Source organism: Peromyscus leucopus, chromosome 20 (genome assembly GCF_004664715.2).
Source record: "Peromyscus leucopus breed LL Stock chromosome 20, UCI_PerLeu_2.1, whole genome shotgun sequence".
NCBI lineage: Eukaryota > Metazoa > Chordata > Mammalia > Rodentia > Cricetidae > Peromyscus > Peromyscus leucopus.
This window is the reverse complement of record NC_051080.1, coordinates 734,494-755,160: the sequence shown is the minus strand read 5'-3', so window position 1 is coordinate 755,160 and position 20,667 is coordinate 734,494. Positions and strand designations below refer to the sequence as shown.

Genomic DNA, 20,667 nt, shown 5'->3' with positions numbered 1-20,667 from the left:
AGGACACATGAGGAAAGTAAGGAGCACACCGACTCAGGAACCAGAGCCAGGGGTTCGGTCAGAGTGACTGCTGCAGAATGGGACCAGCGAGGGAGGACAGTTGGGGGTGTGCAGCAGTCAGCAACACAGAAGAACCAAAGTGACTTCCACTGAAATCCTTCAGGTGGGAGACAGTGAAGTACATGGCTCAGAGCTACGTTACCTTTTGAGAATGGGGCTGGAGAACTTACATATTGGCCTGGGTATTCAGAACCCAAGAGAAAGGGAGAAGATGACTGGCTGTTGGGTTCAGGGCCTGAGTCACCTGACAGGCTCAACAATCCAAGAGGATCTTGGGACTGGTTCTGAAAGACCGGGTAGGAGTAAGGTTTGGAGGACAGAAAGGATCTAGGGTAGAAAGGAGAGTCCATATTGGGAAGTCACCAAGAAAGCAAAGAGGCAGGAAAAGAAGGAGCAAATGACATCCTTGTCATTTCTGAACAGTGAGAATTCCTTCAGTCTCCATTGTCTCCTTCAAGCCTCCCTCGCACGGATGGATGGACACAGTTCTGTGCTCAGGAACCCTCTGCTGCCTGTGGCAGAGCAGGTACATGAAGAACACTCAGTTCTGCTCTAGGAGCCCTGGTCACTTGCTGGCAGGAGTTCTGGGCAAGCTGTGTCTCACAAGGCCTCAGTTTCCCTGTTGGCAAAGCAGTAAAGTTGAGTCAGGATTTCAGACCCTATCCATCTCCAGTGTTTTTTCCAGGCCCGAATCCTGAGTCTCATAAATCCTTGCAGGCCCTGGTCAAGAGTGGCACAGGGTGCCAAGTAGCTGCTGTGGAGAGCTCCCAGGGGAATGAAGTGGGGCCAGCAAGTAGCCAGGACCATCTAGATGGGGGCCAATGAGATTTGCTCTGAAGGAAGAACGGCCAAGTCAAGAGTCCTGATCCCACATCTCTTTCCCAAATCCTCCTCAGCCTTTTTTTCATCGTGTTACGTGTTGAAGGGCCTCCACTCTTGTCACTGGAGGCTTCCATCTGCTTCCACCCCCTGAAGGATCTCATGCCACATCACTGAGGACTCCTAAATCGCTACCTCCAGCCTGGTCTTCTGGGGAAACTAAGACCCAGGAGCCTCCTCTACTTAATATTTAGCAGGCATCTCACACTCAATGTATCCAAAGCATGTCCCCTGAAGCCAGCTCCTCAGTATTCCATGATACCAGGTAACGGCAAGTTCCGTGATCTGGTCACTGATGTAAAAACAAAGCAAAACAAAACCCTCTTAGTTTATCCTTGACTATGTGTGCATTGCTTCTACTCATCCTCGTCCCATCTGATCCACCACAAATCCCCCCGCAGCTGACTCTGCAGAATTCACCCAGACCATGCTCCCCACCTCACTGCATCCTCCTGGCCCAGGCTCTGCCATCTCTCTCTGCTGCAGTGCGCACAGCAATGCGCTCTCAGACATCTTGCTTCCGTCCTTGTCTCCCACTGCATTCTCAACATAGCAGCATTGAGTATTCAGAGGAAATAGGACGTCACTCTCAGGCCCTGACTCTCCAGTGACTCCCTTTTATTCAGAGTGGAAGCTTTGCTGTGACTCATTAGTCCCTACACGATCATGATTAGCTTCCTGTGGCCGCTTTAGAAGCTGTCCATTCCCTTCTCTGTCCTTGTGGCTCCAGCCACATTGGCCTCAGTTCATCCAACACGCTGGACATGCTCACAGGAGGATTTTGCCCTTGCTGTTTCTCGGCAGGAAAGGTCTTCCCTAACTGCATGAGCCCTGTCATTTGGTAACCGCCAGACTCCTTATGCAGGGGGCCAAACACAGATAAGCAAGGAAGGGAAAAGGAAGAGGGAACAGTAGAGTCGAGTCCCACATAAAACATGAAACGCCTGTCTTCCTTTCTCTCTTTCTGGGACACTGTCTGCAGAAGTTCAGGGAACTCGGAGTAGGGCTGCTCTGGCTAACAGACCGACATCTCTCTAGCACCCTCAGGACTTCCAGACAGGAGCAGTCTGAAGCCCCTGGATGGACAGGCCAGTCCTTCCTGTGCCTAAAGGATTTAGAGAAGCCACATTCCAATCACGCACTCACTCCCAATACCTCCCACCTCTCCTTCTTCGTTCGGCCTCTTACTCTGGTGCTAGGAGGCAAGCTTCCAGAGGAAATGGGAAGGAAGGGCTTAGGGCAAAGGGCACAGGAGGCTTGAGACAGGAAAACTGAGGCAGAGAGAAACGCAAACTGGGCAAGCTGGTGACCCAGAGAGAGGTCGAGATAGCTTGGGCCAAAAGGAGTCCACGTTGAATACAGCCAGCAGGCAAAAAGTAGAGACGAACTGAGGGGTGGGCGCCCTGCCCAGAGGAACGGAGGACACAGTAGAGGAAGGGGCCTGGAGCCGAAGAGGAGCGGGCGGCGCGGGCAGCAGGACCACACGCTGCCAGGCCGTGCGGGCGGAGGCGGGCGGAGGCGGCGGGCTCAGCGGAGCGGGCGGGCGCCGGGAGCGGGCTCGTAAAAGCCGCGCCGCGCGGGGAAATTGCCGCCAGAATCGCTGAGCTCCACAAAACGCCGCCCGCGCGGCCCGCCGCCGCGCCCGCTCCAATCTCCAGCCTCATCGGCGCGCGGGCTGGTTATGCATTTAAATGTTATTTAATTGGATTGCGGAGGAGCTGGGGGCCAGAGTGCCCCCGCCTCCGCCCCGCACGCGCCGCACGTCTGTTTTCCGAGTCACAGATTGCCGCGCACCCCCTCCCGCCCAATCCCCCCCCCCCGCACCCCTCCTCCCGTCTCCGAAGCTTCTCTCCTCCCTTCCAAACCCGGCCAGAGGACACTCGGAAAGACACCGGCCTACGCAGAATGAAAACTCAGAAGCTACACACACACACACAAAATGCTGCAGACACACAAAGACGCAGCAGCAGCAAAAATGGGCTACATTCATTTGCACGAGTGTCCATCTGGAAGGTTAAGAATGGCAGACAAAAAAGGTCCCCGGGACCACAGAAGTACACAAATGCATGTTAACAAGCTGGAAGCGCATGCTGCAAGGCGCCACACCACCTGACTTCCTCCGGGATAAGGGCACTCACAAAGTGCCCCTGCCAAGCATGGGCACAGGAAGGTGCCAAAGCAGTGACCTCACAGGGTGAGGCAGAGACCCTCCTCAGAGTGAGGAGGGAAGCCTGCGGTTCACTCTCACTCAGCCAGGCCATCACACATTTGCCGTAGCAGCGTAGCAGCCTTTTCCGGTTGGGAAGCAAAAGCTTTTGTTCAGTGACATGTTGTCCTTCTCCCAAACCACGGCGTGTGAGGCTTCAAGAGGCGACTGCACCTAAAAGGAAGTTCCTTCAACTGAACAAAGAAACAAATTGAGTCCAAATTACAACAAGTCGGGTAGACAGACAGCAGGAGGGCCTTCCTAATAGGACGGAAACCGGAACCCCAAGGCGTGAGACTGGCATTTGTATGAGGTGGGTTTCTCCCCTCTCACATGCAGTAGGAAGCTAGATGAGGAGTCAGCACCATCAAGGCAGATGAAAGGACAGCATGTCCTGCAGAGGCATGTCCTCCACATCCTCCCAACCAGCAACAGGAAATTGCTGGCCTGAGATGATCAGGGCCACACTACTTCAATTAATGAAAGTGGAAATGGCAACCTGGCTTGGCACAGGCGGCCATGGAGGACCATTCTGGGCTCTCAGCCATCCCTTCTGCAAGCGGGGCCCAGGGAATGACGTCAGCCTCGGGATCTTTGAGCTGGCTGTGGGGACAGAAGAACAACGGGAAAATGTATGTATTCTATTGCAGTTGGCCTGCTTGCTATGTGTCTGAGAGTGTGAGGACCCCGTCAAGGAAGAGAAAGTGACCCCACAGACATGATAATTCAACCTTGACCGCTAAGCACAGGCCCTGGCCTGGCTGGCATTGAGGTTTCTGGACAAGAGAGCAATTCAGCTTCCCCCAAAGCAATTTATTTCTGCATCACCTGATGACCATAGCAGGACAGTTTATCCATATGTATAATCTCAATGTCTCATGTTCCAGTTGAAGTTATTTACTTCTCTGGAGAATGGGGGGACACCCTAAAGAAGAATATTAGAAGAGTTGAGAGTTAGTGTGGGATAGGCCACAATCTCTAATCTCTATTCTTTTCTCCCATTCTGTCAGTAGCTCTTGGCCTCAGCTATGGCCAGGCTGCATTTCCAGTCTTGTTTTTATAAAGCATGTTGTGGAGCGGGGAACATTGCATTGGAGAGTGAGGAGTGGGCATGCGGAGTGAGCATGCGACTACAGACCTGCAGCCCAGCCCATTTCCAGATACCTTTGCTTTAGGACCATAACAATCCCTGACACTGAGTCCTGCAGTTTTCCACCCCAGAAGCTACTTGTACAAGGCCTTCTTATTGAAAACAAACTCTACTTCCTACCTTCCACAGAGATATGCCTGACCTTTGGGCTCCTGCATGATCCCTTCTGAGCCCCACCCTCCAACCTATTTCCTAGCCCAGAGCAGTTAGGACTGAGCTGAAAAGTATCTTACCTATCCCACCAGTACACACACCTCCATCCACCTTAGGGGTGTCCAGAATACTGTGTGAACAGCCTGTTCACAGCATGCTTTCAACTTGACCTACCCTATGATGTACATGCTTGCATCCCTAGGACTGGACTTGAACACTGTGAGGATAAAGGATCACCTCATCCCCTTTGTCTCTCCCTGCAGTGCCTAGCATGGACATGGCTCATGAGGAACATCTACTGAGGTGAGAAAAATGTGAGAGCCCACACAGTGGTCTCCCTTTAAGCTGATCTGTTTGGAAAAGGAGAGAAAGGAGGTAAGAGGATTCTTCCCCAGCCTGCTCTACCCTTCCATCTCAGAAGCATCACCACCCCAACCAAACACAGCTTCTCTGTCTCTGTCTCTGTCTCTGTCTCTGTCTCTGTCTCTGTCTCTCTCTCTCTCTGTGTGTGTGTGTGTGTGTGTGTGTGTGTGTGTGTGTGTGTGTGAACTTCTGAGCCTCTATCACTTCTCTAAATCTAAACACCATCACAGGGCAAAACCAATGCCAATGATAAACTCATGGTGATGGATGGCACATGGATCCTCCCGAACCAGGTTCACGCTTACTAAAGCATGTTCCTGTGAGCACCTACATTGTGCCAGGCATATGGATGAAAGAAATATAAGAGCCCTTCTCCTGGCCCTCCTGGAGAATTAACCTGGGCTGCATAATGGGAGCATTCAGAGATCTAGACTCTGTTAAAGTCGAAGCAGGAGGCTCCTTGGGTCTCTCAAATCAATCTCTTGAAGTAAAGCAGAGGAACTTGAATTCTTCTGAACCTCCATGGTTAATTCTGATTCACAGCAGGGTTGCAAGCCACTGACCTCTGCATCGGAGCCTACCCAAGAGGACTTCTGCAGTAATGGAGAGGTTCTTTATCTGTGCCATTCTGTTAGCACCAACAACCATGTGTGTACGAGCACCTGAAATACGGCTAGTGAACGGAAGGAAATTTTACTTAATTCTTATTCACTTAAAATGGCTTCCTTCACATGTGGCAGGGGATGCAGCCCATTTGGTAAATTGCCTGCCTAGCATGCACAAACTCTAGGTTTGATTCCCAGGACTATGTAAAACCAGGTGTGGAAGTGCATGCCTGCTATCCCAGCATTCAAAAGGTTGACTCTCATCTACATTGCAAGTTCAAGCCAAGCCTGGGCCACCTGAGATTTATTTGTCAATCAATCCATCAATAAGCTGTACATGGCTACTGATTGTTGTATCAGACCACAAAATTCTAGATGACCCTAAATTCTGTTTTATTTTTATTTTATAGATTCATTTATTTTATGCGTTTAAATGTTTATATGTTTGTGTATATATGTCTGGTGCACACAGGTTAGAAGAGAGCTTTGAATTTCCTGGAACTGGAATTATAGGCAGTTGTAGGCTGCATTGTGGGTACTGGAATGGAAATCAGGTCTTCTGCAAGAACTAATGCTCTTAGCCACTGAGCCACGTCTCCAGCTTCCCATTTTATTTATTTTAAAAAATGCAAGGCCAGGCATGGTGGCACACACTTTTGATCCCAGCACTAAGGAGGCAGAGGCAGGTGGATCTCTGAGTTCGGGCCAACCTGGTCTACAGAGTGAGTTCGAGGACAGCCAGGACTACACAGAGAAACCCAGTCTCAAAACAAAAAATTGTGACAGATGTGTATATATTGAGTGTTCGTACATCAGCAGACAGCTTTGCGAAATTCTCTCCTTACACTTTTACATGAGTTCTGGGGATCTAATCCAGATTGTGAGGCTTGTGTGGCAAGCGCCTTTACCCAGTGAGCCATCTGGACAACCCCAAGCTTGATTTTAGACTCCACTCTCACGATAACAGGTTTATGCGTGTTTGTGCATGTGTAGTTGTGAATATGCCTATATGTTCGTGCATGCCTATAATGGCCAGAGGTTCACATCAAGTGTCTTCCTCAACTGCCCTTCCCACTTTTGCACGAGTGTGTGTGTGTGTGTGAGTGTGTGTGTTCATGTAGATATGTGAATGTATATATGCAAGCACATGTGCATGTGCATGCCTGTGTAGACCACGGGTGTCTACCTCTATCACTGTCCTAATTTTTGAGACAGTGTCTCTCAGTGAAAACAGAGCTTGCTACCCAGCTGGACTGACTGGCCAGCAAACCCCAGCAATCTTGTCTCCACACTGGGATTAAGGGCACAGCAATTAGCCTCCTTCCCCTAAGGATACTCTTATCTGCACTGACATAACCTCTTCTGATTTAATTGATAAAAGCCAGTCCGGTGGAACTAAGTCTGGACAGCTAGATAAGCACCCACACCGGATTCCAAGCATGGGGGTGGGGGCTCTCCTGAGTGCACTATCTTATTTGAAGTTAACCTTGGTGAGAGATAAAATGACTTTGCTGCTCTGAACTGAATTATGCCCCACAAAATTCATATGCTAAAGCCCTAATATTTGGAGATAAATTCTTTAAATAAATGAAGAAGCATTAGAGAAAGGTTAAATGAAATCCTGAGGGTAAAGCAATAACCCAATGATTGCTATCCTTCTAGGAAAGAGGGACACCATGGAGCTGCACATGGCAGAAAAGCTACGTAAGGATACAGAAGCCAGCTGCTGCAATTAAGAAAGGCTTCCGTGGAGCCTGAGCTGCTAACACCATCATCTTGTACCTCCAGTGGCCAGAATCATAAGAAAATAAACTCCAGGCTGGAGAGATGGCTCAAAGGTTAAGAGCACTGACTGCTCTTCCAGAGGTCCTGAGTTCAATTCCCAGCAACCACATGGTGGCTCACAACCATCTGTAATGAGATCTGGTGCCCTCTTCTGTATACATAATAAATAAATAAATCTAAAAAAAAGAAAGTTTTTTTTTAAAAAAAAAAAAAAGGAAGAAAATAAACTCCGTTGTTTAAGCCATCCAGACTGTGATGTTTTTGTTATGGCAGCTCCAGCAAGCTCAGGACCCTAACCCTAACCCTGAAGTCACATTGGAGGAATCAAGGGCAATAGTTCCACTACAGCAGAGCATGTAGTGACTGTGCCATAGGAAGGCCTTTGAGGCACCATACCGGTCTCTACCAGCCAAGTATGCCAGGCCAGGCTTTCCCCTAGACCTGCATATTCTCACTCCATATTAACCCCTTCATTTCCCACACCTCCCTACTGCAGCATCGCCCTCACTTCCTTTGCTGAAGTTTGTGTCTTCAATGTTCCCCAGAAACCATGCCTTTTAGACTTAGCCACCAGCCTATTGTCCCACAGGGAGGTGGCAGAGCCTTTAAGAGGTAGAGCCTAGTGGGAGGAAGTGAGTTCACTGGGTATGTCCTTAGAGAGGATACTAGGACTCCAGCCCTTACCTCTTGGTTTACCAGCTGCCATGAGGCAAGCAGGATTCTTCTGCCACACACCTAACACTGATGACTGTGCGGCTGAGGGCAGAAGCAACACAGCCAAGTATCCCTGGGTTGGAAATGCTCAAATGTGAGCAAAAAATTTTTTTCCAGTCTAGGGTGTAGCTCTGTGATAATGTTTGCCTGACTGGGCTCCTTCGTCTGTGGGCTGCTATTGGGTGTTTCTGCACATGTATTCCATGCATCTGACTGTTCACTGTGGACTCTAAATTCTCCAAGATCAGCCTAGTGGTCAAGGCCCTTCATGAGCTGGCTCTGACTTATTTTTCACTTTTTATTCCACCTGGCCAAGCCTTCACTAATCCCTTGAAAGCTCTCATTTTCCCAGTCTTCAAGACCCACCACCAGAGCCTCTCCTCGCCACCTCAGCTAAACACGAAAGCACGCAGCAGCCTCACCTCTGCAGCTTCTGCAATGCTGCCACATGATCCGTCTTTAGCAGTAGCTGCAGAGCGGCCAGGAGCCCACAGCATGTGATGGTGTGATGCTGTGAGGTGGTCCTGACAATGATCTGGAGTCTGCAGACTCTACCAGCTTAAGGAGGTTCCCCAACATGACTGCTGTCACCTCATGTAGCTGAAGTTTTCTCCAGTCCTGTGGCCCTGTGATCATCTGGTTCCATCAGGTCCCATGGTCCCTCAGCTACTTATAAAATAATTACTCAGAGGCTTATATTAATTACAAACTGTACGGCCAATGGCTTGAGTTTCTTGCTAGCTAGCTCCATCATCTTAAATTAACCCATTTCTATTAATCTATGTTTTGCCACATGGCTGTGGCATTACCAGTCTGCTGGCATGTTGTTCCTTGGGCAGCGGGCTAACATCTCCCCCACCTCTGCCTTTCTTCTTCCTGTCTCTCTCTTGGATTTTCTGCCTGGCTATGACCTGACTCACCACAGGCCAGAGCACCTTCTTTATTAACCAATCATAGCAACACATATTCACAGCATACAGAAAGACATCCCACAACAACTTCAGATACCAGTTGCACTTCTTTCCAACTAGCTATGAATTCAAGTGTTCCCAGAAACCCTTCAGCTTCAGTAATTTGCAAAACGAAACTCAGGAAATAAAAACACTGTGTTTATTTATTACAATTTATCACAAATACAAGTCAAGGGCTAGGGATTTAGAAGTGATAGAGCAGTGCACACTTCACACCCACAAAACCCTGGGTTCAACTCTAAAATGACACATAGAGAATATGAATGAACAAATATACAAACCAGCACCAACTACCCAAAAAGAAACAAACATATATGTGTTCACCAACCAGCAAGCTTGGTAGAAACTAGTGTTCAGAGTTCTGGTCAGGGTCACTGTGTAGGTATAATTGGTTGAGATGATGGGCTACTTGGCCAAACTCAATCTCTAGCCTTGTCTCATTCTGACGCTTAGGCTGAGATCACTCTTCAAAGTTCCGACCTTCAAAGCATAGAGCTGGTCTTTCTAGTGGGCTGGACTCCATCTGAGTCAAAGCTCAACAAATCCTGCTATGCTCTGTGGCTCCAATGTGAATAATAATGACGCTTCTATCACGGAGGAAACCTCAAAGATTTAGTTTCCCTCTTAGGAACTGAGGATGGTTGATTAAAATCTTACTAATTTTTAGAATGCTGGAGATGACTTGTGTCCCAGGAGACAGGAAGACCACATGGTCCTCACTAAGGTGGTCCTAAGCCCTGTTCCCATTGTGGTTCACTCTCTAGCCCTAACCACTAATTACCCAATTCAAGAGACGGGGGAGACACCAGCCTCCCCATCAACCCCAACAGTGCCCCCAAGTACCTGATAAACTGCAGGACAGGCCCCCTACCAAAAACCCCACAGCTTGGCTAGGGCAAGTAAAGGTCTCATACACCCCTCCCCAAGCTACCTGAGAAGTTTTTGCAAACAATGCATAGGCAAGAGATGGGAGGAAATATCCTAAAAGCAATGTTCTCCCACCAATGAAGTGCAGAACGGGAAGAGAGAACCAACACAGAAGTCTTAGGAGTCTTTAATGCTTAGTCCGAAAAATCACAGGCTGAAATTTTCATAACCCTGGTCCAGTAAGGAAAAGTCTTCAGAGGGGCCTGGGAAGTCCCTCATGGTGCACTGGTACCCCCATCTCAGAGTGAGGCAAGCAGGAAGTGTATGTAGTGAGCACCACGTGCCAGCCCTTTGCAAAGCGCTCTGTAGTGTACCCTCAGTCCTCACACCTCACATCAGTGCCAGGAGGCAGAACCCCCATCTTACAAAGAATCTTGAGGCTCATAAGTTGTTCATAAGCAAGTCAGGCAAGGTAGCACATGCCTCTGACCCCAGCATTTAGGCAGGAAGATCACCACAAGTTTGAAGCCAGTCTGGTCTATAGAGAGATGCCAGGCCAGCCACTACCACTCCGTGAGATCTTGTTTCAAAATCCAGAAAGAAACGAGATATGGAGGTACATCCTTTTAATCCCAGCACTCAGGAGGCAGAGGCAGGAAGATTTCTTGTGAGGTCAGGGCTGGATCTTGTCTACATAATGAGTTACAGGCCAACACAATGAGACCTTGCTTCAAGTTTTAAAAACAAACAATAACAAAAACAAAACAGGAGTTTTGGTTTTTCAAGACAGGGTTTTTCTATGTAGCTCTGGTTATCCTGGAACTCACTTTGTAGAACAAAGTGGCCTTGAACCCAGAGATCCTCCTGCCTCTGCCTTCCAAGTGCTAGGTTTAAAGGCCCATACCACCACTGCTTGGCTGAGGGAGGTTAAAAAAAAGTTCACAGGCCTCATGGGGGAGAAGAGAATGAAAATCTAGATCTTTCCTAGTCTACCACATAGAAGTCTCCCTCAAATCCAACCTTGGTCTCCCTGAAGAAATTATTTATTTATTTATTTACTTACTTACTTACTTATTTCTGAGGCAGAGCCTAATCTGATCCTCCTGCCTCTGAGTGCTGGGAATCTCAACATGATGCCTGTCCTGGCCACTGGGAGGAGAGGAGCCAGCTAGAGGGAGATGTTCTGTAAGGATGAGTAGAGATCCTGGAAAGGTTGTCCTCTGGTTGGGGGGGGGGGGGCGTGTGGAGAGGACAGAAAAAGGGAGGTTGGACTCAATCAGTACACACTTAATGCATGTGTGGAAACATCACACTGAACCCCACTAATATGTACAATGAGTGTCAAAAAGGCTGAGGTAGGTCAGTGTTAGCTTTCCTAGTGTACATGAAACAGTGCCAGAAACAATACTAATAAAAAACAAAACAGGAAAGATTAAAATTAAAAATATGACCTCAGACATCCCTGTCTAGGACCCTGTGCACACAGAGGAGGCTCCCAAGGAAATGAGGTGGCGTGTGAGTGTAAAGGCCCACCCTCTGCTGATGCCGTGCAGAACAAGCCCCTGGAGACAAGGCATCGGGAAAGCTGCCCACCCTGGAATCAGAGTCTGCCTGGCCATGAGAGGGCAGCCCAGAGGGCTGAAAACACATTTCCTCCAACAGAGAGCCCAGTAAATCCCGTGTGTGTAGGCATCTCCTGGGCAAGACTGGGTTTCTAAGGTGTGCTAGACCTGGCCAGGCACTCATCCGTTAGCAGAGGCAGGAGCCCCAGCTCCTGGAGTCTTTCCCTGGCTGCTGCCTCCCAGCCCTTGTTGGCCTGTGGGTTTCGAGGCGAGGGATGCAGGAGCCCCTCCACCTGCACCTCCGGGCTCAGCCCTGCCAGGGCTCTCCGTGCCCGCTGCTCGGCCAGCCGCCCCACTCCCACAACCAGCCGCGCGCCCAGCAGCTGCACCTGCCGGCAGAGGGACACATCGCAGATCGCCAGCAGCTGCTCCCGTGGCTTGGCTGGCAGCTCCGCCGGGGTGAGGTTTTTTCCGCTGGGAGCCAAGAAGAGCAAAGGACACAGATTGTGGACAAAGCAGCTCCGGAAGAAAACCTGCGGCTGACCACAGAGGGACCGGAAGAGGCCCCAGAATCGGGCTCCGCTCACCTCTGACTGTGTGCATTCCAGTCCCAACACGGGTCGCTTAGGGTGCTCTTGGGGAGGGGTCCTCACAGAGCCCCCAATGCCCAACCAGTCCCGGACCACATTCACTTCCCCAAAAGGTACCTGCGGGGGAAGGAGAGAGACACAAGGGGATTCGGGTTGGAGTTCAGGGTGACGATCAGGCTGCCATGATGATCTCGCCCACCCCACCTTCACCCTCAAGTCGTTTGTGTTATGGACTCCTGGCCTTGTGATTTGCCTCGGTCCATTTCCCCTCCAGCTTTCCCCACCACAGGCAGAACGCGGGGACATTCGGCCCTACGGAGGGCAGGATTCTAAGACTGGTGACAGACAGATCTCCTGAGACAGAAAGTTAGCCAGGGAGAAAGGAGACAGGACAGGCTGACCACTGATCTCTGGGTACCCTCACAGCCCCAGGCCTCAGGCTGTCATTTCCATCGATCATCATTGATCACCTTTCATCACTCAGCCGGGGTCAATAAAAGCGATTGAGCCTCCTGCCCTGAGGCTTCCTTACCTCCCCCACCTGCAATGTACTGAACAGCAGTCACTCATCCTGATCCCTAAGGGAAAGCAGGCCGACCCGCGCCTGACTCTGTTATGAACCTTTCAGAGGCCCAGGGACTTGCCACCAGGATGCCTGGCAGCTCCTACACTCCCATCCCGGCCCCAGCCAGTCTTCCTGGAGGATCCAGCGTCCCAGCCCCTCTCCTTGACTCTAACCACTCTAGGGAAAAAGTAGATCCGGCAAGGTAAGGTATAGGGCAGGATGGCGGAAGGGAGGGCTCTCAGAGGCAATTAGTGGAGAGCTCACAGGGGAAACGGAACTACCATTAATGTGCTTGGTTAACTATGAACAGAGAAGCATCAGGAGAGTGCTTGAGACCACAGGAGCCAGTGTATGTCCTGCAGGGGATGGGGTGGAGGACCCACCCACCTCCCAGCCAATTACATGTTCTTCCTCCACCGCACATCCAGGCAAACATCCACCTCAGAACCACCCACCAGAGGAAGCCAGGCCTTTACCCCAGTCTGGGCCATGCCAAAGGGTCCTGGGTTCATGCCCAGGAAGAGCACTTCCTTGGGACCTTGGCAGTATCGAGTCACGTAGTTATGGTGCAGCTCCCAAGCATAATCCACTGGATTATAGATGACACCCACAGGCTCTGGAAACTGCAGCTGTCGAAGTTCAGCATTGAGCCGAAGCTCCTCCTCCAGGAAGCCCTCAGCCAAGGTTCGAGGGCAAGGCCGAGGTTCCATCAGGGCACCTGCAGGTTCATGGGTAGGCCCCGGCAGGAAGGTCTGGGACACAGCCATGCTGCAGTCACCTGGAAAAGAGGTGGACAGTTTGCTTCAACCTCAACCCAGTGTTGGGATCTGTGCCAGCTAGGGCTCTATCACTTCCAGGCCTAGAAGAGACCCTAGGCAGCCCTGTCGGTTACTACAAGCTCACTCCAGTTCCTGGTAATGCAGGGACCTTTGCTCCCGGCTTCCAGAGTCAAGCACCCTACATTAGTCTTGGCAACAATGTACCTGAAAAAGCAGCCGAAGGAAGGATTTATTTTAGCCCTCAGAGAGTACATTCATCAGGGTGGGTCATGGCTTCAGGGGCATAACGTAGTTGATCACATTGCAGCCATAGTCAAAACTCAGAAAGCAGTGAATACCTATATTCAACTAGATTTCTCTCTCTCCCGGGCCCTCCCCACCTCAGTTTTATGAGACAGGTTCTCACTATGTAACCCTGGATGGCCTGAAGCTCGATATGTTGACCAGGCTGGCCTTGAACTCGAGTTCCTCCCCTCTCAACCTGAGAATAAAGGTGTGTGTTGCCACACCTGGCTAGAGCTCCTTTTTATGCTGTGCAGGCTAGTTTTTATGTCAGCTTGTCATACTGGAAGATGGATCCTCAGCTGAGAAAATGCCCCCACCAGACTGGCCTGCGGACAAGCCTGCGGTGCGTTTTCCTGATTGAAGACCGATGTGGGAGGGCTCAGCTCACAGTAGGCAGCGCCACTTCTAGATCGTTGATCCTGGGAGCTATAAGAAAGCAGACTGATGGGGCTGCAGAGGTGGCTCAGAGGTTAGGAGCACTGGCTGCTCTTCCAGAGGTCCTGAGTTCAATTCCCAGCAACCACATGGTGGCTCACAACCATCTATAATGAGATCGGGTGCCCTCTTCTGGCCTGCAGGCAGGACCCTGTATGCATAATAAATAAATCTTAAAAAAAATAAATAAATAAAAATAAAAAGCAGACTGAGCCAAGTCATGGGAACAAGTTAGCAGCACCCCTCCATGGCTTCTGCTTCAGTTCCTGTTCTGACTTCCTTTGCTTGATGATGGACTGTGTATGAAACAGCAAGCTAAAACAAACCCTCTCCTCCGTACCTAGCAACAGAAAGCCTAGGGCAGTCCGGGGCCCCAGCCCATGGGATGGCACCACACTCTTGGAGTTTAGGTCTTCCCATCTCCGTTAACCCAATTTAGAAAATCCTTCACAGACATGCCCAGAGATTCACCTTCAAAGCGATTCCAGATCCTGTCAGGTTGGCAATCAGATATTAACCATAATAGCACCTCATCCCAAACCTCTCACCAGGTGAGGCCTGAGCCACGAGTTCTCCAGCCATGCTTTCTTCCTCATTTCTTCTTTCTGCCTCTTTTTTTTTTCCTTCTTCAGTGCTGAGAGTTAAACCTGAATTCTTGACCATGCTAGGCAAGTACTCTATCACTAATCTACAATCCTAACCCCTTTTTCGTTTAGATGGTGGGTGGTATGTCTCAATAAGTTACTCACGCTGGCCTTGAATTTACCCTCTAGCCTAGGTTAGCCCTGAACTTGTAATCCTGTTGCCTCAGCCTCTGAAATAAGTGAGGTTCAGCCTACATAAGCATCATAGCTACTTAATAGGTTTCTTTTCTCTCTTTTTGGGGGATGGAGTACATTACTTTTCTTTAAAATATTTTTTTTTTTTTTTGTTCCAAGCATGGTAAATCCCAGCACTTCAGAGGTCAGTGAGTTTGAGGCCATCCTGATGCTATGTAGGACTGTCTCAAAAACAAACAAAAAAACAACCACAGGCCTTTAATTCCAGCACTCAGGAAGCAGAGGCAGGTGGATCTGTGAGTTTGAGATCAGCCTGGTCTACATAGCAAGATCCAGAACAGGCTCCAAAGCTACACAGAGAAATCCTGTCTCAAAAAAAAAAGGAAAGAAAAGAAAGAAAGAAAGAAAGAAAGAAAGAAGGAAGGAAGGAAGGAAGGAAGGAAGGAAGGAAGGAAGGAAGGAAGGAAGGAAGGAAGGAAGAAAGAAAGAAAGAAAGAAAGAAAGAAAGAAAGAAAGAAAGAAAGAAAGAAAGGAAGGAAGGAAAAGAAAAGAAAAACAAAACCAAAAACAAACAAACAAAAAAGAAGTGGAGGCAGGAGGATTAGGAGTTTATGACCATCATCAGCTACACAGCAGGTTGGAGACCAGTCTAGGTTACATGTGACTCTATCAAAATAAATAAATAAGAGGCTAGAGATACAACCTAGTGGTTAAGAGGATGTACTGCTCTTGCAGAGAACCAGAGTTTAGTTTCCAGCACCCACCTAAGCTCACAGCTTCCTGTAACTCCAGCTCCAGGGGATCCAATGCTTTCTTCTGGCTTCCTTGACCACCACAAATATGTGGCATACATTCACACACACACACACACACACACACACACACAATGAAGATAAGTCTTTTTCTTTTTTGGAGGGTGGTGGTTGATTTTTTTTTTTTTTTTTTTTTTTTTTTAAACAGGGTTTCTCTGTGTAGCCCTGGCTTAAAGGCACGCACCACCACTGCCTGGCAAATGATTTTTTTTTTTTTTGGTTTTTTCGAGACAGGGTTTCTCTGTGTAGCTTTGCGCCTTTCCTGGGACTCACTTGGTAGCCCAGGCTGGCCTCGAACTCACAGAGATCCGCCTGGCTCTGCCTCCCGAGTGCTGGGATTAAAGGCGTGCGCCACCACCGCCCGGCCTGGCAAATGATTTTAAATTATATTTTTATATATTTGTGTCTCATGCATGTGTTTACGAATACATGTGCCGTGAAACACCTGTGGAGCACAACTCACAGAAGTCTGTTGTCACTGTCCACCATATGGGTCCCAGGGATTGAACTCAGGTCTTTGGACTTGGTGACAAGCACCTTTACCTTCCGAGCCATTCCATTGGCCCACCTCCACTTCTTTTTTTTTTGTTTTGTTTTGTTTTTTAAGATTTATTTATTTATTATGTATACAGTGTTCTGTCTGCATGTATCCCTGCAAGCCAGAAGAGGGCACCAGATCTCATTACAGATGGTTGTGAGCCACCATGTGGTTGCTGGGAATTGAACTCAGGACCTTTGGAAGAACAAGCAGTGCTCTTAACCTCTGAGCCATCTCTCCAGCCCCACCTCCACTTCTTAAGGGCTGGGATTAAAGCCTTCACCAGCCCAGGCTACATTAACAGGACACATTTACTGACATCCTTTCTCCCCAATGTCATCCTTAATAAAACCAGTCCAGCCAGGATGAGCGTGTCCTGGAAATACTGTGCTGACGAATGAGATGCAGGTGCACAACCACAGCCCAGAGACTTGGGAGGGCTAATTACAGCAGCTTCCAGGTGGCAAGCAATTGCTCTCCGCCAGGTACACCTCATTGATCTTCATAACAACCCCATGAGGTGGGTATTATTGCTCCCATGTTACAAGCCAGGAGACTGAGGCTTAACGAGATCAAGCAAGTTGCCTAGGGTCATGCAGTTAGCAAGTAATGAAGTTGGGATTTGAACCCACAGTATCTGACTCAAAGCTATGCTCTTAACCACCCACACCATCTTGCCTTAGATGGTTTGATCAGCCACCCTACTAATTCTACAAGTCCCTAACCCCAGCCCAGCTTCTTTCCCACCGTCGAGAATCCTCAGAGGTGGGAAAGGATGATTGCCAGACGCTGAACAGACTCTGACACGCTATGCAACCATGGCCAGAGCCGCGGGTTTTCACATCTGAATACTAAGGATAATAATACCCACTTCATAAAGCTGCCTATGAATGGGAAGAGGGGAGGAACTCAGCAGCAAGCTTTCTAACTGAAACAGATGTTCTCACACTCCTACGCACACCCAGTGCGTGTCCCTGACCTTTTCACTCACTTTCAAAGTGCTTCTCCTACCCCAACTCCCAAAACTTTGCACAGGTCATTTTTACAAACCCAACCAAATATGACTGAGGTAGCCAGAACATCAACCAGCAGTCAACCAAGAAGGCGACCCAACAGATCCAGTTCATACTCATCCTTCACAATGCAGCTCAAACCATCTCCTTGGTGAAGCTTTGCTTCTTCAATATACTGGAACCTCTGAACTGTGGACCAAAATCTCTCTTTCCTCTCTCATCCTGTTCTTCTCAGGTATCTATCACAGCAATGAACTTCCTGGTATATCACACACAAGGAAGTTGGCTGTGAAGCCAAGATATATGCATCTTGAACAAAGCGATTCAGATGCCCTGGTGAAGGCTAAGAGCCACTGTGTACTGATTGGCTTCTTCATGAATTCACCCTTTGCCTCCCCAGACAGAAGTAAAGGAGACCAGGAGTCAGGCTCTATTCAATTCCCTGCCACACCTACAGGGTCCTAGATCTCAGGTACTCAACAGCCCCTACCCAACTCTATCCACTTCCACGTTATCAGTCTTGTTTAAAGTTACCTTCCAATAAAGCACTTTTGTTTCTCCCTTGCTAGGGGTGGAACCCTGGGGCTAGGCAAGCACTTCACCACTGAGCTACCCCTGATTCCTGATGAGCCACTCCTGACGGGCTCTTCTTCATCACCCCACAAACCAGTGTGGGAGAACGAGCCCAGGCCTAGGCTGGTACTCTTCACTAAGCTACATCATGAGGTTCCTTCCTGCTCCTCCTCCTTTTCTTCTTCTTCTCCTCCTCCTCCCCACTTTATTTTTTGTTTGTTTTTTAAGACAGGCCACCAGCTGGAGACCAAACCTTCAATATTCTATAACCCTAGCTTATAGGGTGGGGCTGGGCTCTGAGGAATGTTTCAGTGTACTGAAGAAGCAAAGCTTCACCAAGGAGATGGTTTGAGCTGCATCTTGAAGGATGAGTATGAACTGTGTAACAGCCCTGGCTATCCTGGATCTCTCTCTGTAGACCAGGCTGGCCTGGAACTCACAGAGATCTGCCTGCCTCTGCCTCCTGAGTGCTGGGATTAAAGATGTACGCCACTTTTGTTTTTATCTTATATGTTTTGAGATAAAGTCTCACTATATGGCCTTGGCTGTCCTGAAGCTCGAGATGTAGACCAGACTAACCTCAAACTGTGACAGTCTTCCTGCCTCCGTCTCCTGAGTGCTATGATTACCTGCATGTGTCACTACCCTACCAGGCCTGAAATCTTTAACCAATTTGCCCAGGACATTCTGGAAAGCTGAGAACGGTGTGGTGAACTGGGTTTCCTGGGACCTTGCTTTGCATTTCCCTATGTAGAACCAATATTAGAAAAAGCAGCACCAGTGATCCCTCTCAGGTGCTGAAGACAACAAGGATGGACATACACAAAGGTAACAAGACCTTATTTCCACTGTTCAAATTTCAAAGCCCGGTCTGATACCACAAGCTAAAACTCAGCTAACTTGAATTCTAGCCCTGGCCTTTTCTCTTTTTTTGTTTTTTGTTTGTTTGTTGTTTGTTAGTTTGTTTGTTTGTTTTTTTCCGAGACAAGATTTCTCTGTGTATTTTTTGGTGCCTGTCCTGGATCTCACTCTGTAGTCCAGGTTAGCCTCGAACTCACAGAGATCCACCTGGCTCTGCCTCCCGAGTGCTGGGATTAAAGGCGTGCGCCGCCACCACTGTCCAGCAGCTTTTTCTCTTAAAAGGTTCTCTCCCTTAAACTGGGGAGATGAGGCATGCCATCGCACACATGTGGTCAGAGACAACTTGGAGAGCTGGTTCTCTTCTTCTACAGTCAAGGCTCTGAGGATCAAACTCTGGGTCATCAGGTTTGGTGGCAAGCGCCCTACCAGCTGACACATCTAAGAAGTCTCTCTATAGAAGCCACATATTCCATCAACCTACCACCAGCTATTAACTTGTTTATGGGTCAGTCTCTTGCTGGGGGAATAACTCCAAAATGAATAAAATGTAAGGCAGGCTCTGGGTAAGCCATGAGCTAAGAGGACAAACAAGCTGTATTGCAGTATAATCTGAGCTTTACTATCCCAGACAGACCTTAACAGAGCACTGAGAGGAAGCCTAGCAGCCCTACCCAAAGTCACCAACAGCCATACGCTTAATGGGCTGATGCTGCAAGTCAGTGGAGCCCTTACCTAGGGTATACGAGGCCTTGGGGTTCAATCCCCCAGAATAAACCAGGTGTGGAGCCACATGCCTATAGAGCGACTCAGGAGGTGGGGGCAGAAAGATCAGATCAAGAGCATTCCCCTCATAGCAAGAGTGAGGGGAATTTGGATTACATGTGATTTTTTTCTCAAAACCCAGATGCTTAAGAAATGTGTCACACATTTCAAATTACATTTAAAAGCAAAGGGCGACCCTTATATACATGTGATCAAGGCTAGACTTCATATTTGTATCCGATCTATCTGAAATTAACTCCAAGAAGTGTAATCGAATCCAAGCCACACTGGGCTAGAAAGATGGCTAAGCAGGTAAGAGCACTGGCTGCTCTTCCAAAGGTCTTGAGCTCAATTCGCAGCACCCACAAAGCGGCTCACAACAGTCTAACCGAGTCCTATACGATCCAATGCCCTCTTCTGGTGTGCAGACGTACATGCAAACAAAACATCCATATGTATAAAATACATAAAATAAAAACAAGAATCCAAGCCACTAGCTAGCCCCTGCCTCTTGTAAACTCTCCAGGTATCCACGGGATTTAAACCAAAATTAGCAGCGCAGCAGGACTAATAGGGGCCCCTTAGGCCTCCGCGTCGTAGTACGGCCACCCTTCCCGAGCCCCGAGAACCCCCTCCGCCCAGCACTGAGATTCAGCCCCCTACCGCCTCACCTGCAGCAGCTCCCCATGCAGCTTCCGCTTCCTTTCTCCGTCCTGGCGCAAAGGACACTGGAAGTCGTAGTCAACAGCATTTAAGTTAGAAGAATGGCTAGCAGCGTCCGCTTCCGCCGGAAATGCCTAAATCCCCGGAAAGCTCGCTAAATGAGCTCCATGGGTCGCTGGGGGTTGTAGTTTAATATGATTCAAATCAAGCTGTCTTGGAAGTTAGAGGCCAATTCATTCACAACAATCAGGACTCTCCAGCCATCCTTAATCCCTCACCCACCAGAGACCTTTCCAGCCCCCGCTGCTGCCTCAAGCTATGAGACCTCACCTCTGCAGCCCTGCATGGGCCATTACTGAGTGCATAACATCCAAGGAGGCATCTCTCTCATCCCCGACTCTTTGACAATGAACATCCCATTACCATTAGCGTACAAATCCACAGCTTCACCATTTTGACCTGGCTCCCTTGGCATCTGCCAGCCTGTATCCCAGACTGGAGTTCACCTGAGAAGTAGAACCAAAATCATTCTGTCTATGTGAGGAGATGTAGTGTGGAAATATGCTCACAGTCATGCGGAACCTGCGCTCTGTAAGCTGGGGAACCAGGAAAGCCCTCTGTAGTTCAGTCTGAGCCTGAACTGGTTCTACAGAGAAGCAGACCAGTCTCCGTGACGTCTGAAGGCCGAAGATGGAAG

At 49.0% G+C, this 20,667-nt stretch overlaps 1 protein-coding gene across 3 annotated transcripts; it reads right to left on the bottom strand.

Moving 5' to 3' along the window:
• Positions 1–9,003: 9,003 nt before the first annotated feature.
• Smug1 (single-strand-selective monofunctional uracil-DNA glycosylase 1) lies at positions 9,004–20,063 on the bottom strand. Of its 3 annotated transcripts, XM_037197313.1 has the most exons (4): positions 19,979–20,063; positions 12,926–13,248; positions 11,903–12,022; positions 9,004–11,789 (listed from the first exon to the last, which is right to left on the bottom strand). In XM_037197313.1, the coding sequence occupies exons 2-4, from the start codon at positions 13,235–13,237 to the stop codon at positions 11,496–11,498; spliced, it is 726 nt and encodes a 241-aa protein (XP_037053208.1). In that variant the 5' UTR covers positions 13,238–13,248; positions 19,979–20,063; the 3' UTR covers positions 9,004–11,495. The 3 variants fall into 3 exon arrangements, with proteins under 3 accessions (XP_037053208.1, XP_028730249.1, XP_028730251.1); XM_028874416.2 differs by having other exon boundaries at positions 9,004–12,022; XM_028874418.2 differs by having other exon boundaries at positions 9,004–12,022; positions 12,947–13,248.
• Positions 20,064–20,667: the final 604 nt, after the last annotated feature.

What these genes read in the sequence shown, in the direction of transcription:
- Smug1 (XM_028874416.2), bottom strand. Translation starts at nt 13,237, where the DNA reads ATGGCTGTGTCCCAGACCTTCCTGCCGGGGCCTACCCATGAACCTGCA. An exon ending in TAAAGGCCTGGCTTCCTCTG is followed by an intron (nt 12,023 to 12,925) that starts GTGGGTGGTTCT and finishes CTTCCCCCGCAG; the next exon opens with GTACCTTTTGGGGAAGTGAA.